This window comes from Carassius carassius, chromosome 45, assembly GCF_963082965.1.
Source record: "Carassius carassius chromosome 45, fCarCar2.1, whole genome shotgun sequence".
In the NCBI taxonomy this organism is placed as follows: Eukaryota; Metazoa; Chordata; class Actinopteri; order Cypriniformes; family Cyprinidae; genus Carassius; species Carassius carassius.
In genome coordinates this window covers 23,542,693-23,569,893 of record NC_081799.1, presented here as the reverse complement: position 1 = coordinate 23,569,893, position 27,201 = coordinate 23,542,693, and the positions used below count along the sequence as shown (strand labels likewise).

At 37.6% G+C, this 27,201-nt stretch overlaps 1 protein-coding gene across 11 annotated transcripts in view; it reads right to left on the bottom strand.

Moving 5' to 3' along the window:
* Window positions 1-433: 433 nt before the first annotated feature.
* Window positions 434-27,201, bottom strand: part of LOC132127716 (cAMP-specific 3',5'-cyclic phosphodiesterase 4D-like) — a 244,931-nt gene continuing 218,163 nt past the window's right edge. For all 11 annotated transcript variants that reach the window (XM_059539760.1, XM_059539759.1, XM_059539761.1 and 8 more), the window contains 12 exons: window positions 27,093-27,169; window positions 26,902-26,951; window positions 20,649-20,761; window positions 7,455-7,548; window positions 7,177-7,352; window positions 6,708-6,806; window positions 6,284-6,448; window positions 5,760-5,859; window positions 4,191-4,345; window positions 3,985-4,107; window positions 2,889-3,071; window positions 434-1,614 (listed from right to left, as the gene is read on the bottom strand). In XM_059539760.1, coding sequence (XP_059395743.1) covers window positions 1,147-1,614; window positions 2,889-3,071; window positions 3,985-4,107; window positions 4,191-4,345; window positions 5,760-5,859; window positions 6,284-6,448; window positions 6,708-6,806; window positions 7,177-7,352; window positions 7,455-7,548; window positions 20,649-20,761; window positions 26,902-26,951; window positions 27,093-27,169 — 1,803 coding nt within the window. In that variant the 3' untranslated portion in view covers window positions 434-1,146. The remainder of the gene's footprint in view (window positions 1,615-2,888; window positions 3,072-3,984; window positions 4,108-4,190; window positions 4,346-5,759; window positions 5,860-6,283; window positions 6,449-6,707; window positions 6,807-7,176; window positions 7,353-7,454; window positions 7,549-20,648; window positions 20,762-26,901; window positions 26,952-27,092; window positions 27,170-27,201) is intronic.

The window sequence follows — 27,201 nt, the reverse complement described above, 5'->3', positions numbered from 1 at the left end:
ATGTCTTTATAATGGAAGTGCTGCAAATAAATGGCTGAATGTCTGATGCACCCATGACCAGGATGTTTGTGTCAGTCTGAACTGCATTAAACAAACCAAGAACTCTTTGAATGTTGATTAACGTCAATAATAAAGTTCTTAAAAGCTGTATGTTTGGTAACACATTACTTGATGCCTGTAATGTATATGAATATTTTAATAATAAATATTATTTGCATTAATATTAAGACACACACACGTCATACGTATAAAAGACTGAATGTGTATTCATATTAATTAGGTGCTTGTAATGTTAATACTTTAACATTATATGTTACACATTTTATACATACATACATATATATATATATATATATTTTTTTTTTACAGGCTTCAAGTGCAGTGTTGCTGAAATAACCTCTCCAAAACAAGGCAGAAATAAATCAGATATGAATTGAACGCACATAAATCATCTGTAGGTGTATTTAGAGGCTCGTTGGAGGTAAAGTGTTTGACGAAGTAAAAGAGACAATAAAGATGTAAGGACAGCTTCAGAAAGGACGGTGTGGGACAGCAGTGATGTGAATATGGTGGCAAGCGCACAACCCATGTCACGTACTTGCAAGTTACTCTTCACGCAGAGTTTCCTCAAAAACGCACAGCTGCTGTTTTGTTATTTAAAAAGTAATTATGTAAAAATCTGTATGTATACCGTACAAAATCATCGAAGAGGCCATGACAGCTCTGGGCTGTTCTTTTTTTTGTCTTTTGTGAAATTTTTCTCGGTCAAAAGTTTAGGAAGACTTAAAAGGTAGAAAATAAGGTCTCTTTGAATCCCCGCTGGCGTCTCCTCTGATTGCTTTGTGCGGAGAATTTCCTCTCTGTCACTGTCCACAGAGAACCACAGAGGAGGACGAGGTAAACAAAACCAAGTTTGAAAAAACAGAGGACTAAATATTATTCCTGAGTGCAAATAAAACAACAACCTACTGAAGTCTTAGTGTCCTCTCGTCTCCAGGCAGCTCGTAGAGAGACGGAAAAGAGAAAGAGAGCGAGACAGGAGCGGCCGAGGTCTCGGAGTGCAACGTGCGCTTTGGAACTCAATTTCATTGTCTATTATTAAATATTTGTGTCGCGGCAGCTAATTTAGCTAGTCCAGACGTGCTGCTACGTGTCTGCTGACTGCTCCTCCTCGTCTTCCTCATCGTCCTCGTCCTCCTCCTCCTCCACCATGCTGGGTTCTGTGGAAACCTCCTCTGAAATTCCCTCCTCCGCTTCTGGAATCTCAGTGGATTCTGAGTCCTGTGTGATGAGAGTTTTGGAATCACTACAGCTGTTGTCGTCCTCTTCTTCTTCATCCTCCTCCTCCTCCTCCTCGGCCTGGCTGCCGCTGTCTTTCTCTGTGTCGGATTCTCCGTCCTCCTCCAGCGTCAGTTCAAACTGGAACTTGTCTGCTCCGGCGGAGCGGCTGCCCTCCTCGGATTGGTCGGGAGCGGGAGACGGGCTCTGTGGGATGGTGCTCTGGTACCACTCTCTGTTGTCCTCTAATGTGTCCAGGATGTCCTGGGCGTCCGGGTGGACGAGGTCGGCCCACGTCTCCCACAGCGGGTGCACGATGTAGTCAATGAAGCCCACCTGGAGACAGAGACGGCCGTGAGAATTACACTTACACTGATTGCATTTGATTCATATTTCTATAGCATTAATTGCTATTTAAAGTGTACATTTTTCATTTTGTATATATATATATATATATATATGTGTGTGTGTGTGTGTGTGTGTGTGTGTGTGTGTGATGTGATCTGGGAAAACTTGTCGAATGTCTTTTCAGGAGATTTGAGAAAGGAATGTCAATTTTTGGTCCAAATTAAGTTTTCATTCAATTATTACTCTATAACATCTTGTCTATTATCTCTGAAAATATCTTGGCAAAATTCACTTGTTTAGTGTCTCTCGTGTTAAGAATGTGCTTCAGAGGTGCTTTACACCACAAAAACAGTTCACCTACAGTATCAAAATAAACCACCTAACATTTATAATAAAGGTACGGCATGCAAAGTTTATTTGTTTTTATTTGAAATATGGTGAGATGGAACAACACAGTCTGAAGTAGCTGGTCACTTAATCTTGCTCATCTCAGTCTGCTCAATCGTGGTGATGTCAGTGCTCTAAAGGAGGTTATAATGGACTATTTCACACCAAGAGATAAAGGATCTGATGAAGTCACTAAAGAGAAGGAGTCCAATGACTAGGTACACTATTCGTGCTGTCTAAACATTCAAGGGTTGATCAGATAAACAAGGGAAAACTGTCCTCTTCAGGATAACGTTAGTCTGTTTGTGTACTGATGTAGTATAGCGCTCCTGACAGATGGCGCTCATTAAACCAGTGAATTGAAAGTCAAACCTGTCTCACTTTAAACCCGTTTTCCTCAAAATTACATTCCTAAAAATCATAGCAATCACCAACTTCAAATAGCCATAACTTGTGTTACGTTCAAGCAATGGACAAATAATAGCAGCTTTGGAAAGGGTTTTCACATGGTATCAAAACCTAAAAACAGTCCAATTTCACCATGTTTTGGGTTTTCCTAGATTGCATCATTCACACACACACACACACACATATATTCAACAAAAAATAATTAAAGTCTAAAGTATAGAACAAAATTACTAAAACTTCAACTACAAATTAAAAATAATTTGTAGTTCTGTCTGTTGATTTCATAATGTTTATAAGATTTAACAATATCATAGAAAAAAAATTGTCCCAATTTTTCTTTGCAATGCTTTCTCTTCTTTTTCACTTTATCTTACAATTAACCATTTTATTTTTGACTCATAGTAGGGTAGAAGGAAGAAACACAGATCCAGAACCTCTATAGTTCCTTTTTGAAGTGATGAAGCTACCTGAGTCTTCTCTACAGAGGCGTTGTGTTTGTCACACATGGGGCTGATCTCCATCCCTCGCTCTCGCTCTCGGTCGCCCTGACTGAAGAACTCCTCCATGATGCGGTCCGTCCACTGTTTGTACAGCTGCAGGGGTTTGGTGGGGTTACTGAGGTCCGCACAGTGCACCATGTTCTGAAGCACCTGAGGAACATCAACACATGCTTCACTGAGAAGAAATACTGAATAATGTGTCTGATGCAGCTGAGAAAAAGATATCCTATAATTAAAACAAATTCGTAAGCTATTAAAATGTAAATCTACATTTAAAATGTTAAACTTACCATTAGATAGTTATGGAAATTCTATGAATTAACAAGTTATAATTTCAGATGAATGTACAATTTAAATATTGTAAAATATGTCAGATATAGCTGAGAAAATGACATCCCATTTGTACAAAAATCAGTATCATAAAAAATTGTTAAATAGTGTTAATCCTTATGAATGTCTCATTAGATAGTTATTGAAGTACTATGAATTTCCAATTTACATATTGTAAAATGAGTCAGATGCAGCTGAAAAATACATCATCTTATATTTACAACAAATCAGAATCATAACAAAAAAAGTAACAAAATAATAAAAAAAAACCATTAGATAGTTATTGAAGTTCCAAGAATTTATAGTTTCTGCTTAATTTACCATTTAAATCATAAGTGTCAGATGCTGCTGAGAAATTGTTATAAACAAATCCACATGTATAAAACAAAACAATAAGTTAAATAATAAAATCACAAAAGTTAAACACTTAATATCTCATTAGATTGAAGTTTATGAATTTAATTGATTCTTAATTACATTTACAAACAATTACAACAATTGTTTTTAAAAAAATAAGTCGACTTGAAATTAATTCTGATAAATATGATTTAAAATCACACTATGCTGTTTTGGAAGTTTGACTGTGAATGTACCCCACTGGTCAACAAATCACAAAGTCCTGCCCACAATTCATGCCATTGGCTGAGCCAGAAGTGGCTACGTTGGGCCGCTTGAACAAACTCAGCAGTGTTTTGATAGAGCCAGAGTTTACAGGAAGTCAAAAAATACTCACTTGTATCCTGTCTGAGTAGTTATCCAAGAGCAAGACTCCAGAACTGGTGACCTTCTTGGTCTCGACCATGGTCTTCAGATCGGCCAGCAGGTTCATGTGTTTGGACATATCAGTCGCCAAGACCTGGGAGAAACGTGCGAGAAAAACCTTGAGCCAGATTCAGATGGAGCATCATCAAAGCTAAACGTCATTTGAGCGGGACGTACGATGTCGATGACCATCTTGCGCAGCGATTGTCTCTGTTTCTTGTTCAGGTTCTGGAAGATGTCACAGTTCTCCTCCTGCAGGAGTTTGAAGCCCACCGCCAGATGATGGTTTTCCAGCACCGACGAGTCATTGTACATGAGGGCCAACTCCGAGTCTGCAGACATGAAGAAAACACGGCAAACTCTGTGACCTTGTGCTAATCTGTAGACGAGCGTGACAAACAGCTGTGTCAACACTGTCTGTGAGAGATTACAGCGTGACGCAGGAGAGACGGACACACAAAATCCCATGAGGCCTGAGTCGCGTTTATCATCGTGTCCTATCGGTGCATCACTTCTTATGTCAAAATAAAGTTATGTAACAGACAGATGTGTGCTGATGGGATTGAGTGATCTGCTCCCAACCGTTCCATCCATTACCATGCAAACCTCATGAGATGCCATTCAGGGCATTATTATATATACTTATTTATCAAATGGACAAATTATGTATTCTAGTGCTCCTGTGGCTCGCTGGTAGAGCACTGCGTTAGTAGCACAGAAGGTCGTGGGTTCAAATCCCAGGGAACACACATACTGGTAAAAAAAATTGTATCCTGAATGCGCTGTAAGTCACTTTGGATAAAAGTGTCTGCTAAATGACTAAATGTAAAATATAATTTCATTATTCTAAGTAACGATTAACCTTAGCTTTTAGGGGAACTTTTAGAGAAAGAATAACTTGATTAATTTGTGCTCTTATGCGTCTATATTTTAAATGATTATTTAGGTAATAAATAAAACATACCTTATGGCTTAATTACAAGTAGTCACTATAACCTTTATACCTAATAAAACATTATTATTATTTTTTTGTGGACCAAATTGAAATGTACAAAATGACATTATTATTGTTATACATTTAAGTAACTGGATTATTATATTGAGAAGTAATCAGACTATATTTAGAAATTTATATTTAGAAATGTACATAATTATGTTGAATTGATAAAATTAAGAGATTATTATATTTATACATTTAAATAGTTAGGTTATTATATTTACAGATTTAAATAGATTACAGAAATGTAAATAGATTATTATATTTAGACATAAAATGAGATTATTGTATTTATTCTTTTAAATAATTAGATACTCTCTTTATATCTATTTCTATAATTATTAAAATGTACAAATATAATTATTATAATTATTGTATTTATACATTTAAATAATGATATATATTTTGTCCAGTTATATTTTCTAGTTTAATTATTTAGGTTACAGAAATGTAAATAATAAGATGATTATATTTTTACACTTAAGATTGTTATAATGATATTATTATATGTATGAATTTAAATAATGATATTATAATATTTACCAAATTAAAATAGATAATTAACCCTTTAAAATTTACACTAAACGCATGGCTGCAGACAATCTTTTTTTAATCTGCTGAAAAACTTTATTGTTGTTGTTATGATTTTTAATAATCCATATAATCCAATAAGAAGCAATCCAACACATCAAATGCTCACTTGTTTGGATCTGGTTTGAATAAACCATATATTCATACAGCACACTTACTGGTGTTAATAAGGAACTGGTTGGAGACACCCGGGTGGTCCACATCATGAATAGCACTGGCGAAAATGGCAGCGAGAATTTCAAGGTCTGTGAAAACCGCCTGGAAGAGAACAACATGTGGATGTACGGTGAGTGAGAGCAGACATTATCTTCACCACATAACCTTTTTAGAAATCCAGCAAGTAGCACACAAGGTCAAATCAAATCTGAACTAAAGGGCTCACGTGCAACACTTTTCACCTTTAATCAGCTTATAATGTTAGTCGAGGCCAGGTGCACCCCAAAAAAGAAAAAAATCATAATTTAGTTGTTGCTTGTCCATTTTCAGCCCTCTATACAGTATGTAAACACCCTCTGTTATGGTCGAACCTTGTGAAATGACCAACAAACACCCAGTTGTTGAATGATGAATAGGTCGATGTGGGCAGCAGACGTTCTCAGCTGAGATGTTTTCCAAAGGACCCCGAGTTTCTATAAATGTTCTCATTTCTTTTGAAAAGCGCAAGGAAAGCATCATCCCTCACCTCCAGAGCAGGCGTGGAGAGCAGCACGTGTGTGGACTGGGTGACGTCAGCAGCGTGAATGTTATTGTGATACGCAACATCGGCATGATAATGGTCTTCTAAGGTCATCAGGTACGTTATGAAAGTGTCCAAGGGAATTTTAAATGTTTTGAGTAAATCCCTTTCCTGTGGGAGAGAAAAACAGAAAGATGAATAAAGTGTTCATTTCTGATAACATGCAACACATTTAACATCATGACACAGGTTTTGACGGGGTCCTAAAAAGTAGGCTATGGTATTACTGGTTAATGCAATTATTCCCAGTTCACGTGACCGGTTACATCAGTGGTGAAGAAAGTTATGAAAACAAACATTGATGAATTGTGCACCGCAAGACATTTATTAGCAAAGTAAATAAAGGTGATCGGTGAATGTTTGGTCTCACCTGAAATATAGTGTACATCATCACCGTTAAAGGCCTGTTGCCTGAAAACTCTGTGACTTTAAAAACATTAAGGCCCCATTTGTTTATGTCCTCCAGTTCCTGAAACAGAGCAGGGAATCATTAGACAGTGTTGTGTGTGATGCCGCTGAATTAAATGACTAGTGATGCAACCATACATTTTTGGCCGAAATACCAATTTAACCAAAGTGTCAACCAAAGTGTTAAAAACCAATCTGGTCGACAGGCTTCCTGGTGAACAGCATGGAAACACATACTGCTCAAAGCTGCTCTTTTCAGCAGGGTATGTAATCTTTCCAATCACACGTCATCTACCTACGTCATTGCACAAAAAGCACCTTTCATCAAGGTCTACAAGAGTCTCCGATCAGGTCCAATCAGTATTCAGTTGAGATGATCTGGTTCAGTGTTTGAAGCAGCTCTCCAACTCAAATAGGGTCACGCCGCTCACCTTGGATAAGGAGTCTTCTGTATCCGTCTTGACCCCGAAGCGAGGGATGTTGGAATTGGTTAGGCTGGTGCTGTGCATGAGTTTTTTCACTCCGCTGATCTGACACATGGGCTTTTTCTTCTTGTCTTTCTCCTTCTGAGTCTGTGGGGAGGGCATTTCCACATCGTGCTGTTTGTCTGGAGAAACAATGGAAAAGTGTGAATGTGAGAGCCAGAGCTCCAAACCTCACCCTTACACTCACAAGTCAAAAGCATTGTGTATTGTGACTGATGGTTTACCTAAAAATGTGTTGGAGATGAACTCTGAGACCTGGTTACCAGATCTGCTCATCTCAGACAGGTGCGTTAACTCCCTGTTCAACATCCGCTTGAACTGCACAGATAGAGAGAGAGAGAGAGAGAGAGAGAGAGAGATCTATCAATCAACTGAACTTTAAAAACAGTCAGCTGTAACCTACTATTTCTAATCAGTGTGACAAACAGACGCCCTCAAACCATTCAAATAAAAACAGAGCAGATCTAAAAATAGCCACTTCTAGAAATCAGGCACATTTCATTAAGTCCACATCTGTAAACTAATCATGAATAATTAAGAATTAAAACAGATAATAATTATAATTTAAGGATAAACATGGATAAAGTTGTAAAGTATATATATATATATATATATATATATATATATATATATATATATATATATAATGAAACAGCTGAACATAAATATAGGAGCCTGATAATTTTTTTTATTTCAGATGACACTTAAAGGCTTCATATATATTTATATATATATATATATATATATATATATATATATATATATATATATATATATATATATATATATATATATATATATATATATATATAAAATAAGAAAAATTATACATAATAATAATAATAATACATTTTATTTGTAATGCGCTTTTCTTAAACCCAAAGCGCTACAGTAATAAAGTAATAAATAAAGTAAAACAAAACACCAAAAGCAATACAACAATTCATTATAGAAAGACAGTCTTGAATAAATGTGACTTAATCAATTTTTTAAAATCACCCAACGTTGGTGCATTTCTGACGTGCAGAGAAAGTACATTCCATAGCTTAGGGGCTTTATATGAAAAGGCTCTTTGAAAAGATTCAGCTGGGAGAACATCTAGTGATTAATGAAGTTAATTGATATCAGGTCTGTAACATGATTAGCTATAAAAGCTTTGTCTTAGAGAAGCAGAGTCTCTCAGAAGTAAAGATGGGCAGAGGCTCTCCAATCTGTGAAAGACTGCGTAAAAAAATTGTGGAAAACTTTAAAAACAATGTTCCTCAACGTCAAATTGCAAAGGCTTTGCAAATCTCATCATCTACAGTGCACAACATCATCAAAAGATTCAGAGAAACTGGAGAAATCTCTGTGCGTAAGGGACAAGGCCGGAGACCTTTATTGGATGCCCGTGGTCTTCGGGCTCTCAGACGACACTGCATCACTCATCGGCATGATTGTGTCAATGACATTACTAAATGGGCTCAGGAATACTTTCAGAAACCACTGTCGGTAAACACAATCCGCCGTGCCATCAGCAGATGCCAACTAAAGCTCTATCATGCAAAAAGGAAGCCATATGTGAACATGGTCCAGAAGCGCCGTCGTGTCCTGTGGGCCAAGGCTCATTTAAAATGGACTATTTCAAAGTGGAATAGTGTTTTATGGTCAGACGAGTCCAAATTTGACATTCTTGTTGGAAATCACGGACGCCGTGTCCTCCGGGCTAAAGAGGAGGGAGACCTTCCAGCATGTTATCAGCGTTCAGTTCAAAAGCCAGCATCTCTGATGGTATGGGGGTGCATAAGTGCATACGGTATGGGCAGCTTGCATGTTTTGGAAGGCTCTGTGAATGCTGAAAGGTATATAAAGGTTTTAGAGCAACATATGCTTCCCTCCAAACAACGTCTATTTCAGGGAAGGCCTTGTTTATTTCAGCAGGACAATGCAAAACCACATACTGCAGCTATAACAACAGCATGGCTTCGTCGTAGAAGAGTCCGGGTGCTAACCTGGCCTGCCTGCAGTCCAGATCTTTCACCTATAGAGAACATTTGGCGCATCATTAAATGAAAAATACGTCAAAGACGACCACGAACTCTTCAGCAGCTGGAAATCTATATAAGGCAAGAATGGGACCAAATTCCAACAGCAAAACTCCAGCAACTCATAGCCTCAATGCCCAGACGTCTTCAAACTGTTTTGAAAAGAAAAGGAGATGCTACACCATGGTAAACATGCCCCGTCCCAACTATTTTGAGACCTGTAGCAGAAATCAAAATTGAAATGAGCTCATTTTGTGCATAAAATTGTAAACTTTCTCAGTTTAAACATTTGCTATGTTATCTATGTTCTATTGTGAATAAAATATTGGCTCATGTGATTTGAAAGTCTTTTAGTTTTCATTTTATTAAAATTTAAAAAACGTCCCAACTTTTCCGGAATTCGGGTTGTAAAAGAGAGTTAGTAGAGCGAATAGAGCGTGATGGAATATAAGGGCTGATGAGTTCACAAAGATACTCAGGTGCAGTCCCATGAAGTGCCTTGTAGTTTAAAATAAGAATTTTAAAATCAATTCTCGCATTTACGGGAAGCCAGTGTAATTGTGAATGAACCGGTGTAATGTGTTCACGAGGAGAAGTACAAGTGAGTACACGAGCGGCAGAATTTTGTATATACTGAAGCTTGCTCAACGATTTAGCTGGAAGGCCAGAGAACAAGGCATTACAATAATCTAACCTAGTTGTTATGAAGGCATGTATAAGCCTTTCTGTGTCTGCAAAAGAGAGAAAAGGTCTAAGTCGAGCTATGTTTCTCAGGTGGAAAAATGTAGTTTTAGAGATGTGTTTTATGTGTGCTTCAAATGATAATTGTGAATCAAAAATGACACCAAGATTTCGAACCTGTGAAGTGGGGATTACCGTACAGGAATCAACAATCAAACTGATCTGCTCGGCCTTACAAGTAGCTGCCACTGTACCAATCTGCATCAGTTCAGTTTTGGAGCCATTCAGCTTCAGGAAGTTGTTATGCATCCAGTTACTGATCTCTGCTAAACAACCACGCAAAGCTATTAATGAGCAATGGACATCAGGACTAGTGGTGATGTAAATCTGCGTATCATCAGCATAGCAGTGATACCAAGACCATGTTTCCTAATGATCTGCCCAAGTGGAAGCATATAAATATTAAATAATATTGGACCCAATACTGAACCCTGAGGAACTCCCTGTCGAACAGGCACGGTATCTGATTTGTAGTTACCCAAGCCAACAAACTGGGCACGATTCGTTAAATAAGACCGAAAACCAATTGAGGACAGCTCCAGAAAGACCCAACCAATTTTCCAGCCTGTCAAGCAGAAGAGAGTGACATATAGTGTCAAAAGCAGCACTGAGGTCTAACAGGACCAAAATACTGCATGCACCTGAATCCGCCGTGATAAGAAGATCATTTATGACCCTAATTAAAGCGGTTTCAGTAGTATGCCCTCTTCTGAACCCAGATTGAAAAGGTTCAAAGAGACTGTTCAGAGCTAGGTGATTATTTAACTGAACAGCCACAACACGCTAAAGAACTTTAGCCAAGAATGGGAGGTTAGAAATCGGCCTGTAATTGGATAAATCAGATACATCACAACCAGTCTTCTTAAGGACTGGTGTAATGACAGCTATTTTTAGTTCTGGAGGAACAATTCCAGAAGTCAATGACAAGTTCACAATTGAAGTCATAAAAGGGAAGATTGATGCAAGGCAGTTCATGATGACCGAGCAGGGAACCGGATCTAAAATACTGGTTGTAGAGTTCATGGACTTCACTGTACTTATAATTAAATCATCTCCGACCATTTCAAAGTTTGAAAAGGTAATAGTTGGGAAGTTTGAAGGCTGGATATTAACTAGCTCAAGAGGAGTGATGGTATTTAAAGTGCTATATATATCCTCAACCTTACCAGTGAAATAATGAAGAAACTTATTGCACTGTTCAACAGAGGAATGAACAACGACCTTAGTTGGTTTGAGAAGATTGTCAACAGTCTTAAACAGCGATTTAGAATTTGTTGCAGCGTTACCAATGATGCTTGAATAGTAGCTCTTACGTGCAGTATTCAAAGCAGAATGGTAAGCAGACTGTTGTTCAGTGTAAAGAAGCCTGTGCACCGTCAGGCCAAATTTTTTGTACTGCCGTTCTAATTGTCTTCCGGCAGCTTTCATTAAACGTAAATCCGGGGTAAACCATGGACAGGGTTTCCTAAAAGTAACAAGCCATTCTCGCACAGGTGCGAACTCATCCAAAAGTGAGGAAAGCATGGAATTATAATGCTCCACGGAGTTAGTAGTGGAAAGCCCAGAGACAAAAGTCGAAAAAAGAGTGAAGTCCATGTGCTTGATGTTACGGAATTTGATAGTGTGCTCAGAAATAGATTGTAAAGACGTAACATTTATGTCAAAAGTAATAAGTCTATGATCACTTATACTCATGTCGATACTATCCAGAGATTGGATACCAACACCAGCAGAACATACCACATCCAATATATGGCCCAGCCTATGGGTCGGAAAAGTAACATGCTGTTTAAAGTCAAAACCATCCAAAATGTCCAAAAAGGTAGCAGTTTTGACACAGTTTGGATTATCAATGTGGAAATTGACATCACCAGTCAAGACCATAGACGGACAGAGTGGACTAAGAAGTGTCAGCAACTCAGTAAACTCAGAAAAAAATAAAGGATTAGGTTTTGGTGGATGATAAATTAGCAGCACAAGAACAGGTGAAGCACCATTGACTTAAAAAACAGACATTCAAATGATGAAACAGTAGGAGCATCAATAACATCAATTGATATATTTGATACAAATATTGCAGCCAAGCCACCACCCTTACCCGAAGCTCGAGGCACGTCAATATATTAATATCCAGATGGGGCACACATGTTCAAATTAAGATAGTCATTGTCTTTATGCCAGGTTTCACTGAGACAGAGAATATCAATTTTCCTGTCAAGGATAGTGTCAGTGATAAGTGCCGTTTTATTGTTTATTGACCTCGTGTTGAAGTGAGCAAGTCGCATAGTGCTACAGCACACATTCGCCGCGGGTTTTTGAGAGAGAACCTCTGGATAGCGTAGGTTACTATGGCCGATTCCACGGCAACCAGAAGTACGACGCAGCGAGCGCCTGCGGTTCGACCAAAGTGCAGTGACTCCAGCACCGGCAGTAGAGCGACTCTGACGAGAGCCTCTATGATTATAACTAGGCCGGCGGAGGGGCTGCATGGAACGCAAAGTTTGTATGACGCTGATATCTGGACGGCCATGGTGTCCCAGGGACAAAAGATCAGAGAGAGAGTACCTCAGCATGGTGAAGTCCAGAAGTTCGGTCCACTGCTTTACGCTGGTTCCTGATAAAATCAGATCGCAAATAATCCAGGTGATCATATGAAGTTGCATGATAACATCCAAGAGTTGTTACACAGCCATTGCACAAGGACAACTTGACGCAACTCCAGTGACCCGTTTGATCTCACACGGAGACAGCAGCAACAGGCAGAGACAGTGCAGGTGAATCACGGCAACCAGATGTGAGCAGCAGCAGATAGACCAGGGGGAAACACTTTAAAACGCTGGCTCAGTAAAGGTAAATATATGGAAATCCAGCAGCAAGTTAAGACTCAGAAGAGTTTAAAATTATTCAGAAGAGTTGAGAGTGTATCTCATGATACATGAGAATGATGTTGCAATACAAAAACGACCTAAATGGCCTTAATTTTCTTCATGTAAAATATAATTTAGAATTTATTTTTTCAGATTACATAAAGGAGGGCAAACCTTTAAGTCACATTAATTTGCCAGACCTAAAAATATTTTCTTGTCTTGCATAAAAAAATGCACCATTAACACACCATTAACACAGAAAATATCTGTGTATGGCAGAAAAACTTCAAAACTTACCAAATAAAAAACACAGTGCACAGAAACTGTCCTGTTTGGTTTTTTGCATAAAATATTAATCTCTGCTAACATGCATATAATTTACATGTGGTGTACCACACATTATTTGAATACATCAATTCATGACGACACAAAGCCCTCAATAAATGAAGATAAGTAAATATATAGAGGTCAAAATTGATTGTTTGCATTTTGGTTTTGGTTTGGGTTTTCACAGCTCACCTTGTACCTGCTATAATCATACGGCAGAGATGACTCATGAGCGGCTCCTGGTGGGGTCTATCTGTTGACGTTATCTCATCAAGTATTGATAGACCATTATAATTCGGATGATATTTCGGCAATGACTGATCAGAAGCAGGAGCTTCCTCTTGCATCATTTCTAACATCAACGTCATCAATGTTGAGGGATAATAAGCAATTTCTGTTTTCAAACCTTGCACCCTGAGTCTAATTGTATAGTGGTGTTTCAATAATAACATAAAAATGTTTATATTTATATATGTATATATATTTTTGATTATATATTTATAATTATTTCATTAATATTTCTTTCAAATATTGAAATACCATAAACTAAATAAAATTAAAATTGCCAAAAAAAAAAAAACCCAATAATGTATACAATATAATAAATATACACAATAAAATATATAACATTTAATATAAAATAAAAACATTTCTGGGTTAAATTTCTAGAAAAAAAATGTATATAATAATAATAATAATTATATATATATATATATATATATATATATATATATATATATATATATATATATATATATATATATAATTAAAAGTAAACAAACAAAACAAAAAATAAAATGGATTAAATTGGATTTTATACATAATATACATAAAATATATTTAAAAAATCTGAATTGAATTTCAATAAAATAAAATAAAATGTTATTATCTCAAATAATATTTAATGCTCAATGATTTATTTAATATAAAATAATATTTAATGCTCAATGATTTATTTGATAAGACTATTGGCCTCTTTTCTCTCATCGACATTGGCCACTGAAAAAATGCCACTGTACACTGTCAAAGAAGTTTAAAATTCATTTCAAAACCATTGAGAGTCAAAAAGAGGAAGTAGTTAAACGTTTCAGACTGTAAAACAAACTCCTGTTAGAGTGTAAATATTCACCTATTGACCTAGGTGAACCCACTTCCTTTCTCGAATCAAAGGCTAATCAGAAGTGGGCGTCTTTGATGACACTGATGAACTGCAAAAGGGAACAAAAATCTGAAAATAAAACAAACATGTCTGGAACAATACGCCAGCATTCATATGGAGATATCGACCCCCATGCAAGCATAACACGAGGCTTTCATGTTGCCAGTGATGTTTCTCATTTGAAAAACAAATGATAGATCAGGGGCTCGTTTATGAAAGCAATAGCCATTGGCCGGATTTGTTTGTGGTTGATTTGAATATGAACCTGAAGCCTTTACCACACAACAACAATACTACATTATAAGGAGAAGTATGAAGCCTCTGTGGTAGGGTTTTACGTCAAAGCATTTCTTTAATGCAAAGCAACACATTATGTGGTTCGTCATAAACAAGGAAATTAAGCTTGAGAGAATCGCTGTGTATGTCAATTTATCAAGAACTTCTACTGACCTACTATTACCTACTGAACAATGCTCAAAAATAAGAACAAAACACGACCTTTATAATCATTATGTCCTCTGTCATCTGATTAAAAACAAAAAACATTTTAGAGACATTTTGTTGCATAAATGCATGTCTGATGCTGCATATAAAATCTGGACAATAAAAAAATAATATTTTCATTTTTCCGTTTTTTTTTCTTTCGTTTTGATTTTTACAATGATGTGTAATTGGTAAAGAATGAAGAGACTATCAAAAATTCAAAAAGTTATTGGTATTTTTTAAATCTTAGCTGACACGTTATTTTGGTTTGCTTTATGTTTATTTGTTTGTATTTTGATTAGTTGTGTTGTTATTGTGATCGTTGTGATTTACTGTGTGACACTGTGAGAAGCCGTAATTTGAAGCTGTTTTTGCACTGATGTCAGATGTTTTATTTTGAAAAAAAAACAAGTAAATAAAAAATAGTGAAAATAAATAATAATAATCTTTATTAATAAATAATCTAATATCTTCACCAAAAAAGATTCATTAAATAATAATAAGTCAATAAAAAAATTATCAAAAGAAATAATGATGTAACTTCACATAGAAAACATTTTTGGGTTGTTTTCAGAAAAATTACTTTTTTAATATATATACTGCAATATCATACTGGTCTAATAACCCACCACTAGTCTTGCTGAAGAGTGAGCTGTAATAAACGTACATGAAACAAGATCCTACACTACAGTGGATTATGATTAATTATAGACTAGCGCTAACTACAGGCAGTGTGGTCGCGCCATAGGAAGAATCTGCTGCAGGTTGAGGCCGGTTTCATGCTGATGGAAGCAAGGGGGAAAACCTCCGACCACACCCCAAAATCTGCCCCGGACAACTTTCATGCTCGTCATCAGAAAGGCAAAGCTATTTCTGGAGATCTAATTATCGCCACGTCAAGTTTTATTGGGAATATGCACACACTCATAATAACACATAATTCCAAACACATCTGACAGATACTAAATGCATCCTGGAACTGGATGAACCAACAGTTTAAGTGCACAAAAGGGCTAAATCTGATGCAGGAATTGAAAATTTGTGGCACATTATGTGTCTGGGTTGCTCATATGAAGGCTGTTTGTTCTCTCTGGTGAGGGGAACAGAGCTCTGTGGTTTTCTGTGAAGTAGTCTTGGTGAATTCTGGCTGGATCCGAGGCCTCGTGTGGCTTTGATTAAAGCCGTCGGCGGACTCTTTGAGTATCATTCAACGTTTCGTGCTTTGCGGCTGCTGCTTCTGAGAGGACCAATGTGACGCCAAAGGCTTCACCACAGCGCGCGTGCAGGATCCAAATCATTCAAGAAAGCCACTGGCGACAGATACCCCTCATCCCATACGCCGGACCCCCTCCATAACCCACATTTCCTTCTGTCTTTCTTCCCTTGGGCTCTGGCAGGGCTCTGTGGGGTGCTGTTTCAGGAGTTTCATGGAGGGGAAGTTGGATACTCTGGTAAATCCAGATCTGCTGTAATGGGAAGTCTTTAACTTGGTACCATATAGAAAGAGAAACAGCTAAGATAACAGCTTTCTAGATAAGCTAGAGATAAAGAACTAAAATTAATAGGGCATTACAGTGTAATCTATTCTACACAAAACTGCTTAAAAGCTTCATAACTTCATTTATACAATTATTTACATACATTATATATTATCAATATATTTTGTGTGTGTGTATATATATATATAAATAAATAAATGCGAGTGAGTGTTATCAGATCACCCCTTCCTCTTTATTACTAGTTTTAACACGAAGTATACCTGAGTGAACATCTCACCCCTCATGTAATCGTTTGATCACTGTTTTGATCATGGAAAGATGTCATTAAAACATCTTGTAAACAAAATGTCACGTAGCATTTTATTCACCTCAGGTAAGTCATCAGTGTCCACAGCTCGGTATTTGCTTGAGAAATGAAGTCTAGAGAAGAGCATTTTGCTAAATATTAGACTATACTTCATTCTTTTTACTTTACCTGTTAGTGGTGTCTTATTTATTTAATGTATGTGTTTAAATACATATTTAATGAAAGAAGTTATGACTCTTGTAAATTCTTATATTTCAACAACAAATAGAAATTGTATAATTTAGAAGTTAATAAAAAAAAACAATTTATATGTTTGCACATTTTTTAATTTGAGTGCTCATTATTACAGTTAAAAATATATAGTAACTAAATTTAAGTTTGGGCTCTGTTGTTAAAAGTCACCTTATAGTAATGTAAAAGAGCACCCTATAGTTTACAGCACAAGCTGAACAGTTTTATTATAAATTAATTTATTTAAAGAAAGAGCAATTTGTTCAGTAAACCACTGTTAAAAAAAAGTTCAGTTTTTTTTTTTCCTTCAGCTGTTATGAAACCATACATAAAATATTAATAATTATATATTAATATTGTGGTGATCTATGATATGGATCAAGTCCAACCTTTATTTTAAATTTGTAGGCTCATTTAGTGAAGTAACAACACTCTCAAGACACATTATTTGAGGAATCATTCCTGTCTGGAGCACAAACAGCCCTCATTTAATTCTTAAGGTTAGGGGTTCGCTTAAATCAGTGGTTCTCAATTAGCATGAATTTGCCTGTCACAAATTCAAATGTGGCCCACCATACTGGACACAATTAAAAAAATAACTTTTAGTTTTACAATTCATTTTAGTTTTTACATTAATTAAAAAATGTACCAAACAAATATAAGCTATAATGTTAATGTAAAATAGTTTTGTTTTTAATATAATATTTTCATACATGAGCTGACCAGTACTCACGAAGGCTAATTAACGTTATGCATTTAACAAACACTTACAAGCACGCACTTTGGCAGAATTAAATTAGTCATTAGCAACCATTAGTTCAGTAAAATTGAGCATCAGAATGGACAAATTTGGAACCTCAGATTATTCAGTTCGAAAGTGCTATCCATATGTGCATCAACATTTTTTGCAATGTCGCATGTCAAGTCATTGAAGTTGTGATTGTAAGTTACAGACTGCAACTAACAATCACAACTTAATTGTGCTGTTACTCTTTTCAAGCTGAACTTCACAAAACTGGTCAGCTCCCGACAGCATCAGGTGTTTTATTAATGGTGTGTAGAATCTTTTATTTATTACAATTAATGTTATCGATTAGATATCATAATATTTAGGCTATAATACTATAAATCTGGTTGGTTTATATTGGTGACGCAATATGTAAATGATATGCGTGCAGCCCGCGAGACATGCACTTGGACCATAGTGCGGCCCAGTGGGGAAAAAAGGTTGAGAACCACTGGTTTAAATCCATAAAATCCTCAAAATCTGAGCCTTTAGTTGACGGCTCATAGGATAATTTAGTTGCTGATGTTGGATTTATTGTTTTCATGCTCATAGGGGATGAGTCTGAATCTTTATGTCTCTAAATAAATACTGATACCAGTAAAAGAGTCTGTCAAACGGTACATTTTACAATTATTCTATGTTTTAAGACCCAGTGTATGTTATGCAATAAAGCAGCCAGAGATCAGAGAACACAATAATTTGCATTTGTTACAGAACACAGTTCATATCTGAGCAACGTTTTCATTTGCATCTTTTCGCATGGTATTATGATGATCAGGTGTGTGAGGTGTTTCACACTGAATCAACGGACCAATCAGAAGCCAGCCCTCCTTCACGGCCCCTCAGTCTCTCCTGCCTGTTTTATGGTTTGTTTTTGAATGAACTGAGCATGCTCCTGAATCACCGGCATAGGCCTGCCACGCTGCATACTGATGAACAGAATACCTACAGTACACACACACAGCATCAACATGCCCACCCTGTCACAGCGCAGACAAACAGGCTTGTGCAGGATCTCACATGCTTGCAGCCGCCATGGCAACGCAGACAAATTGAGCCCTGCAGTGGGCTGAGAGACAGCGCAGACGATGCACACGCACTACACTGGGCACAAAGCTAGCAAACATTACAGCATCATAGCAGCTCTCTTCCTAAACACACTTATCTGGGCCTGAAATGGTTAGGCACATTGTGATAGATATGAGGACACTGATGCAGTTATGTCATTAGCATGAGTCTGGCTTTGCTGTGTGTGAATGTTAAAACCCTCCCATATGCTGTCGGGATGCTGTGATGTCATGCCTGGGCTAGTTTAGACACGCAGCATCTCATTCTATATCAGCAGTGAGACACTATGTAAAAGCATGTGCTACATACAAGTGTGTAACTTACAGTATTTCAGTATTGAATGAGGAGAGTGTGCTGTTGGAGATTAAAAATGTCCACAGATGCACAATGAAGGAGGGAACTTGTATCTACAGAAGAAACTTGAAGGTGGACTGTTCTGTCTTGGGCCAAGAAGCAGAAACAACAACAACTGAAGTCAAAAGCCAGTTTCTGACCTAAAACCAGTTCTACAAAGACTGGCCTGTTTCCTGCCTATTCAGCAATAAAGTCTGATGATATGGTAAGGTTACGTAATCGGCATCACTGTAAACAGTTTGCATAATCCCCACAGATTGTAAGAAATTGTATTAGTTAGCAGAAAAAAATAGGATATTTCTATTTAAACATTGTCTAATATGGGATGTTCCAACAAACATGTTTCCATTTCATAGTTTGATGGTGTTGGATTTAACAAAATACATATACAAAAAAATACATATCTATGTTTATATATACACTTGTATGAATGTATTTTGACAAGGACCATTAATAATGTCCATACTTTAGGTACATCCTTGACTCTTGATATGTCATACACTTTACATTATATTATACTTGGGGTTAGAGTTTTGCATTAAACTTTATTTGTGCTATAGACATGAATGCAACCTCAAATGTCTCTGGGGTATATTTTTAGCAATAGCCAAAAAAAAACATTGTATGGGAACTAAATGATCGATTTTTCTTTTATGCCCAAAATCATTAGGATATTAAATAAAGATCATGTTCCATGAAGATATTTTGTCCATTTCCTACCATAAATACATCAAAACGTAATTTTTGATTAGTAATATTAGCACATCCAAACACACCTCATGTTTTAGTTTTAAAACATTTTAAAATCCAGTTTGTGGAACAACTATTCAAACTACCAAAATCCAACAGAAGACATTCAAGTTTACATGACAACCAACATTATATCACCTAGTTCCAATGTGAAATATGATTCATGACCTTGACCACTCCTCTCAGACCTGCACCAAATGCATAAACCAAAACAAGACATCTATCCCATATTTCCCTAACCCCCCTCCACAAAAAGAAATTACAGGGAAGCTTTGCTGGAGCCTGCAGTCCTGGGCACAGTGGCATGCTACATTAAAAGATGCCTGTGTAGTCATCAACAATGCTAAACATGATCCCCAGCAATCTGACCTCCCTCCCACAGACCCACGATTCCAACAACAATGATGCTTCAGTCTGACTAAAGGTCTTCCAGCATGGGCTAGACATGCACACATGCATGCATAAACATCGGCTGTTCTACTCACAAAGTGGGGCAACAAGCATTTGGTGTTTCATCGGTTATGCTGAAGCAGGATGTGTGATGGACAACCCTGACTCACAATCCCTCACGTACATGACTCGTGTGTGTATCTCCCTGAAAGTGCACCCCCCTGGGGCAGCCATCTTGGCTCTATCGCTACCTGATAACGTCTCCCGTCTGTGAGCCAACAGCCCTGCCAAATCACACCAATTACCTGAGCTCCCCTGGGCAGTGGCGGTAATGACATTAAGTCAAGGGGAAGCCCTTCGTTCTTAGGTGTGATGTAAGCTCCTGAGTGGAAAATACCATGTGTTAGGTGGGAAGTTGAACGGTGACTCACCTTGTTGGAGGCCATCTCGCTGACGGAGTGTCGGGTCTGCAGTGTCTCCAGCTGGTCCAGGCACCAGTCCAGCTCCTCCAGGGTCTCGGTGGCCAGTTTCTGGTAGGCCTCCTCTGGAGGGAGACAGGGAAGGGAATGGTCAGTTTTGAGGCGTTTGACTGGGCTAGCCGAGGCTTCCCGGACATCGTCCACGTCGAACACAGCCATGCTGGGATGCCCAGGGTGGACACATGGGTGACTCTTCATGCTGTGCTGAAAAGATCAGGGCTAAAGGATCAAGTACGAGCTGCTCGTCGTCCTCTGAAAACTCCAGAGTCAGTTAACGCAATAAAACGGAGTCACACCGCTGTTAGTCCAGCCGTGCAGGGCTCCTGGTGTAGAGCGCACCAGAGCCCCATGCTCCTAGAAAAACAAAACAGACACACACATACGAGCACAGAGATTCCCTTTTTAATCCACTTCTACTAATTCCCAGCGGGTTGCCTTAACAATCCCATGTCCATACGCTGGTTTAGTCTCCTCCACAGGTCCATGAACTTCTGAGGATGTCTTATAGCTGACGCTCTGTCTCACAACAAAAGAGAGAAAACGCAAAGGGTCTCCTCAGCACCTCCTACTGGCTTTAACCCCCCAGACAGAGACTCCTGCTCCTGGAGAGCTCGGGCAGCAGCGATATCCAGAGTCGTAAAAAAGAGCTTGCACAAGCAACACAGTGAGACAGCAGTGCGGCTCCTCAGCTACACAGACATGACATAGAAGGCATTGCTTTACACAAACACGAGCGGCTTCCTGTGAAACCACAAACCTACAGAGCTGGAGAGCACGATGCAGCGAGAGACGCAAGATCTGGACCGGAGCACTGGAGCAGGAGCCCGGCTTCCCTGGAGACTCACTACTGTCAGCAAAATGGGGCCAGATCTCTGTTACAAATGTGTATTAAAAATGCATGCTGCAGTTCTTTCTTATGTGTGACACGGCTCGGGACTAGAGTTTCACAACATCTGAAAGGAAGATCAAATTTACCACAACATGGGTTAGCTTATTGTACATAAAATTTTAAAAATGTTTAGATAATATATAATAATTAATAATAAAAAAATAATTTAAAAAAGTATCACTTTTTTTCTGAATTTAATCATGATTAATCCCACTTAACATTAAAGATTTTAAAAAATAATTCTACATTGCATTAAAATTCAATCTTCAAATGAATGTTGAAACAACAAAGTCAGTATATAATTAATATTTGTATAATGACATTTATTTTTATGACAGAAGGCCAGTATCACTCTGATGTCTCTATTTATTATTATACTTTTTAATTAGACTATTTAAACTAACTTCTAATTTAAGTGAACTTCAAATAATCTTCACATAAATGAAGATTAAAACTAAATTAAATATAGATGAATCCTTAAAGCCTTTTTTTCTTTTGATCTTTGATTACCAGACATCACAGCAGCTGGTTATTAGGTTTTTTGTCTGGTGTTTGGAAAACCACTGCATTTCATGTTCTTAATGTGTTCAATACATGTTCACTACATGACTTATATAACACATACATACATAGGCCTACATGCACAGATTTAAAGCAGTTTTAATTGCCTATTTGGTAACTTCATGACTTAACTGATGACATAACTAATTTCACAATTTGATATGAAATGATACAGGCTATAGTGCGCGCTGACATATTTGTGTGTGCAATTGAGGAGCACGCGCTATGTTTGGTGCTGAGGTAAAGTTGGAGCGCACGTCTGAAACGGCTCCAGTTTGATGTGGTCATAAAGATTAGGGATGCACGATCATGATTTTTCATGGCTGATTCCGATACCAATTTCCGATTTTTTTCAATTATCTTTAAGCAATAAACAAGAAAGAAGGAAAGTGTGCATAAACAAGATGTTTATTTGGTATTTAATAGGCCAAACTGGCTTTTGGCTATTGAAAACAATAACCATAACCATCTGAAATTAATGGCAGTAACTGCACAGTAAGAAGCCTACATTTAATACAAACATAGATGGTACAGACATCAGCATTTAGCTTTTGTTTTTGAATTGGGTTGAAACTACAGAGAACTGGCCTTGTGTTAAAAGATTAACTGTAACCATGTGAAATTAAAGGCAACAACTGCATAGTTCTACAATCCAAACAACACAATCAACACACATTCAATAAGATGTTTCTTAATCAGCATTCAGTATTTGTTTTAGTTTTAAAATTTGCTTTTAAAAAAAAAAAAAAGGTCTTTACCAGTGAGACTAAATAAAAGTAGGCCTATGCTATATAAATATTTCAGGTTTGTCACAGTTTAGTCCGTTTTGTTTCTCATCCAGCACGTGAGAAGTTGATCTGAACATCTCTTCACGGTCTACTCGTGTTCAGGGTGCGGACCGGTACAGTATACGGAAAAATCGTTTGCCGATCGCGTATTTTAATCAAAAACCGGCCGGTTCCGATTTATGGCCGGTCAACCGGTGCATCCCTAATAAAGATGTTCAGCGTTAAATAAACAATGGTTCGTGTCACGAAAAAAAAGATCAAAACGGCTGACGTGGGTGGGGTGGCCAACCGTAGCCCCGCCCCTGCATTAACAGAATTAAATATTTTTGAGAGAGGTGGCTTTACTCATGACAGACAGATTGCTTGAGATAGCTACTGCTCTTTCATGTCCCAGAATGCTCCTGGGAGGCTGTTTAGTTCAGCTGTATGCCATTTCAATGCAGATTTATTCACTGTGATGCTGGAAGATTACATTTACATGACAGTCAATCTACGCATATTACCACTGAAAATAATCCTCGTTATGGGACCAATGAGGTCCGTTCAGGGCCAGTTTTCATTTTTTTTTATAATCCTAGCTTATGTCAGGGTTGTGCAGTTAACTAGTTGTCTAGTGCATTTAAAACCCTAACCTACGTCACAGGATGTTCATACTTCATACCGCACAGATGATGAACAATAACTCAAAACTGTTGCAATTCTACCTGTGTGTATTGAGTTACACAGAGGAGAGCTACAGTTACAAGAAAAGCATTCATCAAAACAAGCGTGACACAATCACAACACGCACTTCAGAGGTCACAGGATCTTAGTGCTTTTGTTACAGGGCAACCTTTAGAGGACTATACTGAGAAAATCTGACATGCAGCTCTGTGCACACTCAGGGCAACAGCAGCTTTGTCTATCATAATTCAAGTGTCAGGGGAGAAAAACAGCTTGGTGACACACTAGCCCCACAAAAAAAGAGAAAATGCACAGTTGAAAGGTTTAAAAAGGGAAAAGGATGGGAAAATGGGGGAAATTGTGGCATTCTCTCCCCCATTTCTTTAGCCCTCTCCTCAAACAGCTGTCCAATCACTCTGAGGAGAATTCAAGAGCAGGGGTCCACTGTCCTTGCTGACAACATCTCCTCTGACGTCAATGGCATTCTTCTTGTGTTCGGTGCGACACCAGAGGCCGGCCCCTCAGAAGCTGCTGTGACTGAGAGCAGGACAGGACTGCAGTCAAACTCTGGAGTGGAGTCCACAAGAGAGGAACGCCAGAGACCGACTGGATGCCAGACAAAGCTACAGTTTTAAAATAAAGCAATTCAGAGATGCACCAAAAAAGACCAAGCATCCCTTGGTCAAGAAATATCCGAGTCATTTTTCAATATTTTAGTCCATAAAAGCCTATTTGAAAACGATCAAAACGGTTCAATTTGATCAGAATCCTACCTTAAGGTGCCTATGTATCCATTTATACTTTTATTCAGCAAAGATGCATTAAATTGATCAAAAATGACAGTAAGACTTCTATAATTTGACAAAAGATTTCTATTTAAAATACATTTACATTTAAATCTTCTAATCTTTCCAATTATCCTGAAAATAATGCATAATGATTTTCACAAAAAATCATTAAGCATTACAACTGTTTTCAATTAAATGATAATAATCAGAAATGTTTCTTGGGCAGCAAATCCGCATATTAGAATGATTTCTGAAAGATCATGTGACACTGAAGACTGGAGTAATGATGCTGAAAATACAGCTTTGATCACAGGAATAAACTACATTTTTAATTATATTTTAAAATATATAAAATACATTTATCACAATGACATTTTTAATAATAAGATAAAAAAGCTGTAGTATTTTAATAGAATTAGAATTATTATGTAGTATTTTAATTTTAATTCAAATATTGTTTAAATTGAAGGCACAAATAAATACAAATTAAAAATGCTTGCCATTATGATCACAAAATTGTCTCCAATTAAACGGTTTGCTTTTTTGTAGTGAAATATGACTTAGACTTTTAGAGTTTAATATATTAGACTTATTTTTCCTGTTTCTGAATATATGTTACAAAAAACACCTGGCAACCCCACATTTACTATATCCAGAATGTCCAAACCTGACAGTTCGCCTGCTTTGCTGCTAAATTCAAATGAATAAAAACCGCTTCTCAGTGGTGGCCTTTCTGAAGTAAACGACTGACCCATATACTGTAGCTCATCAAACATCACACAAACAGGTCAGAGTTGTGACAGACTTCAGATAAATCACTCCCAGCCACCACCTGGCCCCGCTAGATGCCAAACGGTTTCTGAGAAAACCTTAATGTCACCCCTCAGTGGGTCAGCAGTCTTGAAATACACAAGACCTCTTCAGTTATAGCGAGAAAGCAGCCGTGGGAAACAGAAGCCTCAGGCTGACGCAAACACCTTCAGAAAACCAGCCCGAGATCACCCAGATGCCACTTTCGAAGAAGCACCCGTGTGAAAAACCAGGTCATTCTCGTGAGAATCCTTCTTTTTGAGATGCTTATGCCATCCGCCATCAGGTTGCCAGGCAACCGCTGTCGAATTATTACAAAGCAAGGGCGGGACCTCTATATTTTAAGCAGCTGCTATATATGTTTAGATGGAGCTGATAATGGTCCAAATCATTCCATATCGGCAGGTGCCACTGAGGAAAGTGCAACTTTGATTTAGGGCCTCGTTTTTTTTTCAATTCCCAGTTAGCATGTGCACTAAAGTGAGGAAGTGTTGGTGTGAGTTGTGTGTGTTTCTATATCAGACATTTGCGTGAAGGACAAGTGATGGGGAGCATCTTGATTGACAGACTCATCTTGCAAGTCTCAGCAAGACGCCAACACGTGCTTTCCCGAACTTGAAGCGCGTCTCTGGCCGAGCGTGAAAGCGAGATGCCGTGCATTTGCGAGTATCATGTCAGATTGGAGGGCTGCCAGCTGCGCCACATCTATTAATAACAGCTTTGCACAATTCGAATGGGGTGAAAGATTCACGAATGTCAAAGCAGGTTATGCTTACTTCTTTTGGAAGATGTGTTCCTCATGCATCTATATACAATATATGGACACAAGCATGCATATGCCCAAAAACCAGACCTGTTATAAGCATCTAATGTGAAAATTATTGGTATTTAATGTGGTGTTGATCTGCTTCTTAGATGTTTCTCTTGAGAAAAACACCATGCATAATCTCATGCATCTCCTCTAGAGTTTCAGATCTCAAACTGTGCTCTGATTTGTCAAAGCCAGATATCAGTATTATTACACATCAACTTAAAGGGAAAACGCATGCAAAGAAGGTGGAAAATAATTAATACAGACCAATATAAATTCAGTTTAGAGGTTTAAAAATCTAAATGATATCAAAACCAATGGGAAACCATACATAGCATGTCATTTCAAAACTACTAGTCTTTAATATGTCCACAAACTTTTTGGCTACGCAGTGCATCTCTTTTCTACAATAATGCAGAGAAGTGTATTAAGTTAAATGCGATCACTGCAAAATTGAGCAGCCTTGCTGAAAAATAAAAGAGGTTACTGCATGAATGTAATGTGTTTTGTCGCTCTCTAGAGGTTTACAGCTGCTATGACAGGTTTGATCAAGAGAACCGAATCCAACAGCAAAGAACAAACACCAATAAGATCTCCATAATATCTTGATTAAATAGCGAGCAAAATAAAACATCTGCTTCTTTAGATGTTCTCATCCTAGTAACTTCATATGTGTTTCTGAAGAGATCTCAAACTGTATTTAGATAAAGTCTGCCATCAAAAATGCTAAATATTAACATTTTACATAGGATGCATGGGAAATACCATGTAAAGCAAGATAGAACAGTACAATGGAATGAAGTACACAGTTTAAAGTTTTGAAATCAAGTTAATAACTTCAGTTTGCAGTATAGTTTACCTGAACTGCATTTCTGAAAAGGTATAAAAATCTCACCTGTGAAGGAGGCCTTTGAGAGAGGAGGCTGATTACACATGGGGGATCGCCTGTGAAAATTCAGCATAAAAAAAGCAGAAAGAATTATAGATAACACATTTGATTTTTGAGTTTCCTCTTCTGCTCTTTTTGCACGTCAACAACGGTCCATGACGACTGCAAAGCTGAATTTTTCACGTAACTGCACTCACTTGTTGGATGTTCGATCTTGCTGGAGGTTGGTTAACGCTGCAAAGTTATTCCGTACCGTCCTTAAACTAGCCAGCACCTTGAAGAGCAAAGTAAAACACAAGAGGTCAC